A 12,171-nucleotide genomic window follows, 5' to 3' on the forward strand; every position below is an offset into this window, starting at 1 on the left:
GCCTAATCTTATCATAGGCTCCTAGGTGCTGCTATACCTGAGCAACCTCATGCCAGCCGTGGCTCCAAGATAAACAGGGGTCTGTCGGTGCTGCTCCTTGGGAATCACTTCCTGAGCTCTGTCCATGCATTTGTTTAGGTAAGAGTTTATATCTTCTATTTTATGGGCCAAACCTGAGATGCCAGAACCTGGAGATATTGAGTATAACATAAATGAAGAATTCTAACAATCAGTTTAAAAGGTTCACATATTACATTATGAGACATCACAGGAAAAAAAACTGGACTTGCAACCCATACCTTTCCCCAGACCTCCCAGAGGTTTATTTTTGTTTGCAAACCTCTGGTTCCTTATGTCTATTCTTTTTTTTTTTTTTTTTAGGTTTGTTTGTTTTGTTTTGTTTTTTTGCAAGGCAATGGGGTTAAGTGGTTTGCTGAAGGCCACACAGCTAGATAATTATTAAATGTCTGAGGCAGGATTTGAACTCAGGTACTACTGACTCCACTGTGCCACCTAGCCACCCCCACCCTATGTCTATTCTTTAAAGTGAGAACTAGAACCCAGATCTTCACTGATATTTTTACAACACTATGTTACCTCTCCATAAACATTTGTTCTCCAACTTTGGATCAAAATGAATTCTCTTTAACCCCCTCCCTCACTCCATTGTAGAGATAGAACAACTAAAGTTTTGTAATATTTTCAGATTGTATTTGAGGTTTTAACTGGTTTTACTGATTATTTTAGCTTTTCTTTTTCTTTTTAAAAATATTCTTTGTTATAAGGTGTGCCTCTCAGGGAGGGGCAAAGAGAAAGTAATGGAAAAATTTATACAATATAAAACAATAGATATCAGTAACATTTTATTTTTAAAAAATGTAGAGGACTAGAGAATGGATAGATTACCTCAACTTTTTGGAGTTCTACATGTCCTAGGAACTTTTTTTTTTAAGGTTTTTTTTCCAAGGCAATGGGGTTAAGTGGTTTGCCAAAGGCCACACAGATAGGTAATTATTAAGTGTCTGAGGCTGGATTTTGAACTCAAGTACTCCTGACTCCAGGGTCAGTGCTCTATCTACTGCACCACCTAGCCACCCCTGTTAGAAACTCTCTTAAAGGAAGTAACACTTGAGCTGAACCTTGAAGGGAACTAAGGGTTCCAAGATGCAAAAATCAAAAGGAATAATATTCTAGCCATAGAATGCCTGTGCCAAGGCATACAGGTGGGAGATGGAAAGCTCATAAATATAAAAAAATCATTATAATCCATATTCATAAATATAAATCTAGGTGAGCATGAGATGGGATGCCCTTGTACAATATGAAGCCTCAGTGTGTGTCCCATGATCTTAGGATGTTGGCCCAAATACTTCAGGAAGCATGGGGAAAGGAAGAATGTAAAATGGGTCAAATTTAAGGTAATGAGAACTATAATAATTAATTAATCAATAAACATCTATTAAGTGCTTACTAAGGGCCAGTATGTGAAGTAAAATAAATTTATGTAGTTTTAACCCCTTATTTTACAGAAGAAGAAATTAAGACCTAGGGAAGAGGGAAGTACTCTTGCTCAAAATTACCTGAGTCAATTATAGAAATCTAACTAGAACCCAGATCTTTAAACTTTCATTATATTACCTTTTTCCTATACTAAACAATAGGTCTACACTGACTTATATCTCTAGAAATCAGCCTATAGAAATGTAACAGCTTCCTAGTTAACAAGGTCTCAACCCATTAATGTTACCCCCCCAGAAAGTTCTCATTCAGCAAGTTTTCTTTTTGTTTATTTTTTAAAATTTGTTCTAAACAACCATTAGCAAAAATAAATGAACATATAATATGAAGAAATAAATTCTTATGTAAGAGCCCTTAGCATTTAAAAAAGCAGAAGCAAATGAATTATATGAATTAATGAATTAACAAGAAATGTATTAGTTTTTTGTCCCTTCTAAGTCTGTATGAAATTCTGCCATTTTGCTTTGACTTTTGTTTTCCTTCATTTATACTACATGTATACAGGTATTTATTCATTTGGAGACTTGATCTCCCCATTTTGCCCAGGGTGGAAGAAAAATAGCCACCCATAGGCTCCATCCTAGTTCTGACTGACAATTTTCAACCTACTTCATGTTTTCAACCTGGGTTGGTTGACCCCCTTCCTTCCCCCCTTTTTTGTTTCGATTAGCCGATCTTCAGGAAGTGTAGTGGCCCTCTACTCCTGGGGGAATCAACATATTAGTTATCTTGGTGCAGACACACAATCTGCTTTAGCTCTTCTGAAGTTCAAAATTCTTTAACTCAACAGTTAGGAATTAGTGGGAAGAGAAATGAATGTGCACTCAATTGACCTGGCTTCAAATCCTAGCTCTGCTTCTTCCTTCCACTTTGTACTGGGCAAGTCACTTTATATTTCTAAGCCTTAAATGGCTAATGAGGCAGTTGAACTAGGTAGCCTTTAAGATCACTTCCAATCAAAAGTCCGTGATCCTCTAAAGTACTAGCAATAGAATCACTTGGACAAAAAATTCTGTTAAGTGACTTTAGATGCTTCCATGTTCCTCTCCAAAATGTTTATAGTGACTTATAGTTTCATCAATAATATATTAGAAAGCTCATTTTGGGTCAGTTTCAAGAGACCCTTTCACACCAGGATGGAGGAAAAATCTGTTGCTGTTTTTTTTAATATTTCTGAAGATTTGCACAGCATAAATTCTATTGAAATTATTGGTGCAAAAATTAATTAACTTTTTTCACACTGTGTATATATTAGGGAGAGACTCTGGACAACATGTCCAAATCCTTTGTAAGCACATGTATTGGTGTGCTTAAGGGCTGGATCCAACTAAAGGAATCTGGCATAGAATGTGTTTTGTAAATTCCATTCTACCTCTTCCCTGGCCCTCCAATACCTCTTGACTCTTTTCCTATTACATGTTATCACTTGTTGGAATGAGATAGAGCTATTTCCAAGCTGAAATGGGAAATGAACTAAGATTCCTGATTTCCATTCCTGTAGCTTTACTATTTATTCTTTTACTGATATTTATTTACTATTCTTCATAATCATAGGCATTGGTTCACCATGCAATTAAAATCTAGTTTTTCTCCATCCCTACACAGATCTGTGTAGATATTCTCTCCCTTTAACAAGCCCAAGGCAGAAGGGGATATTTAGCAAGGATTGACTAATTACAGGGAAAACATTAAACAGACTACATGATTTACAGAGCATATAGAAGTTACTGAAAAGAAAAGGAAAAGAAAGACTATGGATCTATTAATCATATCAAGGATCCCCTAAACTGATCACTGTATTATTTAGATCCATTGGAACCAAAATTCCTAAACTAAGCTAGCTCCTACCCTTGTCCTCCAGCTTGGATCAGGAGCTCTGGATACATGGGATATGGGAATCATGTTTTATCTGGAAGTTACTCTGGCAACTTCTAGTGATTTGTTCTCTCTTTTTGTTTTTGTTTTTTTAGATTTTTTGCAAGGCAAATGGGGTTAAGTGGCTTGCCCAAGGCCACACAGCTAGGTAATTATAAAGTGTCTGAGACCGGATTTGAACCCAGCTACTCCTGACTCCAGGGCCAGTGCTTTATCCACTACACCACCTTAGCCGCCCCTCCCTTTTTCAAAGTATGTAACCTTTAATGTTTATCCACTTTTTCTGTTCTCTCTGGTAGTGCTACAATAAGAGACAGACAAAGTGAAATGAACCCCCTTTCTTTGACTTGTCCCTTTTGGGCCCCATGTCCTGTCTCTAGGCTTTGAGCTACCATGTTATAGCTGGAGGATAAATGGGAAGAAATGGTGCAGCTCTAGATTTTATCTTCCTTCTCCCACTAAAATTCTTAAAGATAACAAATGACGTCAGCTGCTAAAGTTTTTAGTCTTTTCTCTCTCCTCCTCCTTGATCTTTCTACATCTTCTTATTCTATGAATCACCCACAGGATAATAGATAAAATGTTGTAGTTAGAGTCAGGAAACCTGAGCTTAAATTTTGCCTAAAGAGAATTGTGTGACTGCTGGTCAAGTCACTTAAGCCCTTTCAGCTCTGATTTCTTCACCTGTAAAATGGGGATATGTATAACCCCTACCTCAGAGGTTAGCTGTGAAGTTCAAATGAGATGACCTTTAACACACTCCATAAATGTGAGTTATTGTTACTGCTATTAGCCATATCCTCTTCCTAGATACTCTCTCTTCCCTTGGCTTCATGACTGCCCTTTCTTGTTTCTCTAGTTTCCTGTCCGATTGTCCTTTCTCAGTCTGCTTGGATGAATCACTATTCATCTCCTCTCTCTTTAACATGAGGATTCAGTCATACATGTCTCCATCCTGTGCCCTCCTTTCTGTCTATATTTTCTCCCTTACTGAGCTTATCCATCCCCAAAGGTTCAGTGATCATATCTATACCTATAAATCTTGAATTAATATGTCCAACTCTAGTCCCATATTGCCAAATGCTTCTACCTCCACCCTAATGTTCCACTGATATCTCACACTCACCATGGCTAAAGTCATCTCTCCTGTTACAAACTCCAGTCTCTTATAATTTTTCCTATTTGCATTAAGAGAACAACCATCTTCCAATTCATAACAATTACAATAGCTAGATTCATATGCCTTGAAAGTTTGCTGTGTTGTCAAAAATGATAAAACTCATTTGATACTTACAACAAACCCTGTGAATTAGATGCCATTATTGTCACCATTTTACAGATGAAGAACCTGAAGCTGAGAAAGGTTTAATACCTTGCTCAATCACACCCTTAATAAGTGTTTTTGATGTAGGATTTGAACTCAGATCTTCTCACCTCCAAGGCCAGCACTTGTCTCTTTTCTTTTGTCATCCTCCATACCAAAAAGTTTTCAAGTCCTTTTGATTCTCCCTCTTCATCTTTCATGATCATCTATTTCTTTCCATTTATACTTAACACAGGTTCTTATAACCCCTTGCATGGATGAATAGAGAAGCCTCCTGATTGGTCTCTCTGCTTCCAGTTTCTTCCTTCTCTAATCCATCCTCCATACAGCTGTCCAAATAATATTCCTGAAACACAGTTGAACTGGGCCACTCCCCTGTTCCAGTGACTCCCTGTTGACTCAAAGCTGAAGTAGAAACTCCTCTGCTTCTAAGGCCTTTCAAAACCTGGCTTCAAACCTATTTTTGATTTTTTCCAGTCTTTTTTTCCTCATTACTCCCTCAAACCTGGCATTACAGGCAAAATGAACCACTAATTTTTCTCCAAGTCCAACAATTCATCATATCCCACCTTTGTGCATTTATAGAAATTCCTCCCTTGGAATGCCCTCTTTTCTTATCTCTACCACTCCTTTAAGATTGAGTCTAGGAGCACCTCCTCCATGAGGGCTTCCCCATCTCCCCCCAGTTGTTGGTGATGACTCCATTAAATTGCTTTGTATTTACTTGTGTGTTTACATTTTGTGTTTGACCATTGGCAGGAAATATGAACCTGTAGAGACTTCAAGGCCTTTTGATTATCATCTTAAATCACCTCCTGGAATACCAGGAGGTCATTACTTGCCTAAGATCCTTTAATCAGGATAAATCAAACAAAGATAGGATTTGAATTCTAGTCTTTCTGATTCAGGTTCAACCTTCTACCAACTGCACCACACTCCTCATATACATCATATCTGTAAGTAGAACACAACTTCCTGGAGGGGCTGATTTTTATTCTTGTATCCCCAGGACCAACCATAGTGCCATAACAGACACTTCATGCAAATTTACTAGACTGCATTGAATTCATATTAATTATAACAGTGCCTACAAGGTAATATCAACAAATTCCCTTCAGAGTTCACTAGAAGGATCACTTCTTAATGCATGTTGCTCTACAGTAAGGATTTCACATATTACCCATTTCCTTTCTAGTCTCTCTCTCCTTTCCACACCTTACCTTGGACATAGCATACTTCCACTTGTTGTACTACTCCAGTGTCATTCTCTTTTTCTGCTGGCCAGTTGTAGATGTACATATTGGTGTGAGAAGAGCCTGCATCCAGCACGATCCCATACTGAGGACAAAATAAGCCAGGAACTAATTAGTCACAAATACCTCCTAACCAGTTAGATCATGGCAGAGCACACTGTTCACAAGCTGTCAACAGTTTTGAAAAATGTGTATTTTAGACAAAGGAGGTAATGGCTCTCCAGTATCTCTGGCATTTGAATCTGCTTCAGATAACATGCTGGCAAGCATGTTGATCTATGTAATATGTTAGGGTAAGAATGGGGAACCTTCTTTCTTCTGGAAACTTCCAAAAGTAATAATAATGGTTCAAAGCACTATTTTTAAATTTTAATTTAATTTTTTATAATTACATATAAAGATAGTTTTTGATGTTCATCTTCTTATAAGCTTTTGAGTTCCACATCTTTCTACACTTCCTTCTTTCTCTTCCTTCTCCCCATGAGAAGGAATAATCTAATATAAACTATATGTATACTCATACTGAAAATATTTCATATTAGTATAATGTTGTGAAAGAAGAATCAGAATTAAAGGGGAAAACCACGAGAAAGGAAAAAACATAAAACAATTTTTAAAAAGTGAAAATTGTATGTTTAATCTGCATCCAGATTTCATAGTTTTCTTTTCTGGATGTGGATGGCATTTTTCATTACAAGTCTCAGAATTGTCATAGATCACTGAACTGCTGAGAAGAGCTAAGTCCATCATAGTTGATCATCTCACAATGTTGCTCTTACTATGTACAATGTTCTCCTGGTTCTGCTTACTTCATTCAACATGAGTTCATGTAAGTCTTTTCAGACTTGGCTGAAGTCCAACTGCTCATGACTTCTACATTTGCATACCACAATTTGTTCAACCATTCCCCAATTGATGGACATCCCCTCAATTTCCAATTCTTTGCCACTACAAAAAGAAAGCTGTTATAAATATTTTTGTTCATGTGGGTCTTTTCCCCTTTTTTATGATCTCTTTGGGATTGCTGGATCAAAGGGTATATCATGCTGTTTCTTTCAGAATAAAAAAATTAAAATGATTTAATTTGTTTTAAATAAGTTGTTTTTATTTTGAAAAAGAGAGAAAGAAATCACTTGATTTTTAATTTACTAGGAATATGAAAATTTATTCAATAAATACAACAGATATATTAAACTGAATTTCAGTTCCAATAATATGCTTCAAAGATACATGATTTCGTCAGCTCTTTGCTCCATCAATGCAGATCCCAGCCCCTCTTTTCCTTAGCAGATGGATTTTATGAGTTACTGTGGTAAAAGAAATTTGTTACTGGTAGCCAAATGTCTCTGTGGTATCTTTGGACTGAGCTAGCCTGACCTTCACACAATAGACATATTATATGTCATCAGACCTATTTCTTCTTTTCAGTGCTCTGATAAACCCAGCTAGAGCTTGCAGTTCCTTGATAGAACTTTATAGGTCCCACAGGCAGTCTATAACATGATGAGACATTGGAATAGGACTTTGGGAACAACAATTCCATTTTCCAAGGGTGACTTTCTGAGACTAAACATAGCAGAATCTTTGCTATCGGCACTATCAGAGGAAATTTCCTCATTGGAAGTTCCTGATATCAATAAAATCATAGGTCTGGTTCAAAAAACCCCTTCCCCCCAAAAACCCCACATTATGAACACTTAAAAGTAAGGAGAAAGGAAAAGACTAAATTGGAGAAGGGATAGAGATAAATATGGATGAAGGGAAAGAAGGACAAATGGGAAATAAAGGACAAGCAAAGGAGAGGAGAAGCAGACAGAGAAAATGTTAAAAAGCAATATAGAAAAGAGAGAGGAGGAGAGAGAGGATGAGACAGTGTTGGGTTTCTCAAATCTCACTATCAGGCTTTAGTTCTTTCTCAATATTCTCCAGGATGTGAGGAAAGTGATCTTAGAAAGTCTGAATCTGAAACAGGCTTTACTGACCCTGAAGTATGAACTCATCATATACAAAGCATGCCAAGAACTGGGGTAGGTCACATTAAGCTCCCCAAAGGAGCTCTCAGAGCACAAGGAAAACATAGACTAATAGATGCAAAATGATTCTTCCCCTTTCTCCTATGGACACCAAGGAGTCCTTGGCTCTTCCTCCAAGTACTAAAAGTCTCTGGAAAATACATTGTTAAGGAGTTGGATTTCAAATAAGAGGTCTCTTGGCTCTTTTGGGAATTCTAAATTCTTTCTCCTTGTGAAGGATCAGGTTCCATTTCCCCTCCCAGACCCTCCTCAAAAGTAATACTTTAATTCTCAAAGACTAGGCAAGTTGAGGTCCTCTAGTTTATTTAACTCCCTGGTGATTCCAAGTTCTTTCCTCTTGGAGTGGGGGAATTAACCTTTATAGTACTATTAATTGAGAGAATTTTATAAGTCTCCAGGGAGGAAGAGGTCTACCAGAAGGAAAGGGAGTTTTCTTTACTGTCTAAGACCTTGAGTGTAAAACTTTTCCATGTGCTTTACTATGCAATTAAAATCTATTCCCTGACATACAAAAAAAAGAGAAAATGAGCTACTTGAACACAATTATTTATAACTGCTTTTTTTTTGTGGTGTCTAAGAATTGGAATCCAAAGGGATACCCAATAATGGAGAATGGCTAAATAAACTAGGGAATATGATTGTAATGGACTGTTATTGGGCTATAAGAAATGACAAGGGGTGGCTAGATAGCCCAGTGGATAGAGCACGGGCCCTGGAGTCAGGAGGACCTGAGTTCAAATGTGACCTCAGACACTTAATGATTACCTAGCTGTGTGGCCTTGGGCAAGCCATTTAACCCCATTGACTTGCAAAAACTAAAAAAAACCCAAAAACATACTTTCAACCTCTGGAGAACTGATACTGATTGAATACAGACAGAAGTGTAATATTTGTACTTTCGTTTTTTTCTTTTATTTGTCTTCTTGTACAAAATGATTAATATGGAAATGTTTTATATAATTGTACATGTATAACCCATATTTGATTGTTTACCATATCAGGGAGGATGGAGGGAGGAGGGGAAAGAGGGAAAGATAGAATTTGGAACTCAGAATTTAAATAAAAATGTTAAAAAAAATTGGGAAAAATACATTCTTTGTTTAATGCCTTGTGATCCTGGATGCTTTTATGGGGAATTGATGGACATTTTTTGACAGAGTAGCATACATTAATATTCTCATTAGTTACCACCTGGTAATAAGTTAAATGAGTGAACTTATGACAACTGTTTGAGAACTATCAGATAGCCATGCTCCAAAGTTCCATTTGTGTGGGAATAGCCAGAAAGAAGAAACTAAAGGTTCCAAAATATATCCAGGCTACCCATGTAAAGAGAAAGCCTCCAACATAAGGGTTATAACAAGAAAACAGTATATGGAATATTGTTATAAGAAGTTAGTTATTTCTCACCCTCTAATACACCATCATAATAGCACTGGCAGTATTGTTCCAAAACTGATTCAAAGAATCCTGCACATAAATGACATAGATCAATGTCAAATAGCCTTCTCATAGTTCACATGTTTCAACCTCCTAAATCCAAGAAACCAAGACTTCACATGGCCCTTCAGAGTCCAAATGGACTCTTCTAAAGAAGTAGGCATGCCCATACCACCACTACCACCATCACCACTCCAACAATAAAAGGTATACAAGAAAGACCCCAAAATGAGGGAAAATTCACTTTATTTACACTATTTCCAGAAGTGTGACAGATAGATTTAAGACATTAGTGAAGAACAATTTAGTAGAGAGAACCAGACCCGTTCTTATAACTCCAAAGAGAAACCAGAGCAAGAAGAAGCCTTGGCAAAAGAGATTGGAATAAATGGTGGTGAACCCTGATCTCTAAGATGAGATATTAGAGAAACCCAAGAGGAAGGAATAGATACTTTTCTCCTAGAATATAGATTCTGCCCTTATTCTGAGTCATAATGTATATTTTCATATATTGGGCTTATGATGAGAGGTAAGTAGCATAGTAGAAAAAACACTGGAGTCAGAGTAAAGAGGTGTCACTGTGTAACTGTGAACAACTCATTTTACCTAACTAGGCCTCAGTATCCTTATCTATAAAAGAGGACTGAACTATATAGACTCAATAAATATTTATTAAATATCTAGTGTAAACAGCACAATGCTGGGGAGGATTAAGGAAGGCAAAAATTATAAGTTTAGACTAGCCTCTGCTCTCAGGGAGCCTACAATCCAGTAGATATTTAAAGTCTCTGAACTTCAACATTTGATGATTCTAAACCTGAGACAGATCTTCTAAGGTTATCCTTACCTCTTGTGGAATAACATGAAAAATAACAAAAGCAACTTTCCTTACTTTCCCTAGATGCATTTTTTCTGAGGTTTAAAGTCTTTTTTAAAAGCAATTTTTAAACTCTTTTAAAAGCACCTGTTCCTTTAATCCTCATTCCTAGCCAGTCTCAGAAATTCTAATGGTTTATAAGCAATCAGTCTTTTTAAATGTTACTTTAGTGCTCTGTAAACAAATCTTTTTTCTATCCTCAGGGTAACACTGATCTGGCCTGTTAAATGTTTAGTTTAGAAAGATGGGAAGGAATCTTTTTTATAAAGTGATAGTGCATTCCCCTGAAAGACAGGACCAAGATTTTCGTTATTCTTAACTAGAAAACATTTTGAAACACTGTTTTAAAAAATATATAGAACTGTTAAAAAATCTGGATGATGAAATCAGAACTGATCTTTCCAAACGTCCCATAAAGACATTAAACCACAAAATCTTTCTCATCTGAGGACAATCCTTTGATCCATTTTTTTTGAAATGGAACTCTTGGGAAATTCCATGAACATTCAACACCAGATGCATGTCTCAGAGAATGCCAACAGAAGGATTGTCTCTAGTGAAATGTTCATAGCAGAGTTCTGTTTGTAACAGTGACTGGACAAAGCAGTCCAGAAGGGGAGAAGGGAACTCAAATACAGAGAAGTCAAAACTAACAGCCCCCTAGTAAAGGTATCGTGGCTGGAAACTGCATGCCTGAAAGTAAAGGGGGAATTCTTTTCTATTAGCTATTCTGTATAGGTCTTTATAAATGTTCCAGAAAAGGTTTGGCATTCAGGAAGGACAAGGCTAAGAAGATTTTAAAACAGACCTTTTCCAAATGCACCTGAGACTAAGAAGCTTTGTGAAAGAGATATGGAAACAGAGAGTTTCCAGTTGGAGTAAAGGACAGTTAGAATAAATACACTAGTTCATATTAAGATATTATGAGGGCAGGGGTGGCTAGGTGGCATAGTGGATAAAGCACCGGCCCTGGAGTCAGGAGTACCTGGGTTCAAATCTGGTCTCAGACACTTAATAATTACCTAGCTGTGTGGCCTTGGGCAAGCCACTTAACCCTGTTTGCCTTGCAAAAACCTAAAAAAAAGATATTATGAGGGAAGTTCTGTTTTGATCCTCACAATAACTCTGAAAATGAATTATTTTTCCTAGTTTACAGATGAAGAAACTATAGGCCTAGCTTAGGGTCACAAAATTGGTCAGACTAAAGGAGAATAGGAACCACTGTTTTCTCTGACTCCAAGTCCAGTGCTTTGTCCACTATAACCTACTGCCTCTCCAACTTAACTAGGATCCAAGAAATGAGGATATGAATGGCATTTACAGTAGCCTGCTGTATATGTGCTAAACTTCTCTTCCTAACTGACATTATCACCAGTTCCATCTAGTTCAAGTCCGGGTTGGTCTCTCTCTTCGAGACTATAAAAGATCTTAAGAGATACATACTTCTTCTCACTTTGGATTAAGAGAGAAAAGGAATCATTTTTAGGGAGAATAGAAGCCAAGAAAAAGAAAATCCCAAGATGGAAGACACTGACCCAAAGGCAAAGAAAAGGGTTACACCATTGGTTCAATAAAACAGACTTAAAGCTTTCTCATGAAGAGTGTTCTCAAACATACTGAAAGGAAACTTTTAGCCACACAAAATAAGACTGACTACAGCCAAAATACCGTCGTATTTCCCAGAGTGGATAGACAGAAGATGATGGTTGTTGGCACTCTACTGAGGTCTCTTGCTTAAAAGTTGAAGACAATGTCACAATACTGTGTTTCTGTAGAATATATCCCAGATGTGACAGAGCTCTAACAAAAGTTCAGATCCATAAACTGCTATACATTTCTGCTTTTCTGTGT

At 37.0% G+C, this 12,171-nt stretch overlaps 1 protein-coding gene across 2 annotated transcripts in view; it reads right to left on the minus strand.

Annotated features, from left to right (window-relative positions):
• ENTPD1 (ectonucleoside triphosphate diphosphohydrolase 1) overlaps positions 1-12,171 on the minus strand; it is a 111,081-nt gene that overhangs the window by 30,379 nt on the left and 68,531 nt on the right. For both annotated transcript variants that reach the window (XM_074233267.1, XM_074233266.1), the window contains exons 3-4: positions 5,938-6,055; positions 38-188 (exon numbers count right to left, since the gene is read on the minus strand). In XM_074233267.1, coding sequence (XP_074089368.1) covers positions 38-188; positions 5,938-6,055 — 269 coding nt within the window. The remainder of the gene's footprint in view (positions 1-37; positions 189-5,937; positions 6,056-12,171) is intronic.

The sequence above is a fragment of the Macrotis lagotis genome, chromosome 4 (assembly GCF_037893015.1).
Source record: "Macrotis lagotis isolate mMagLag1 chromosome 4, bilby.v1.9.chrom.fasta, whole genome shotgun sequence".
Lineage (NCBI taxonomy): Eukaryota > Metazoa > Chordata > Mammalia > Peramelemorphia > Peramelidae > Macrotis > Macrotis lagotis.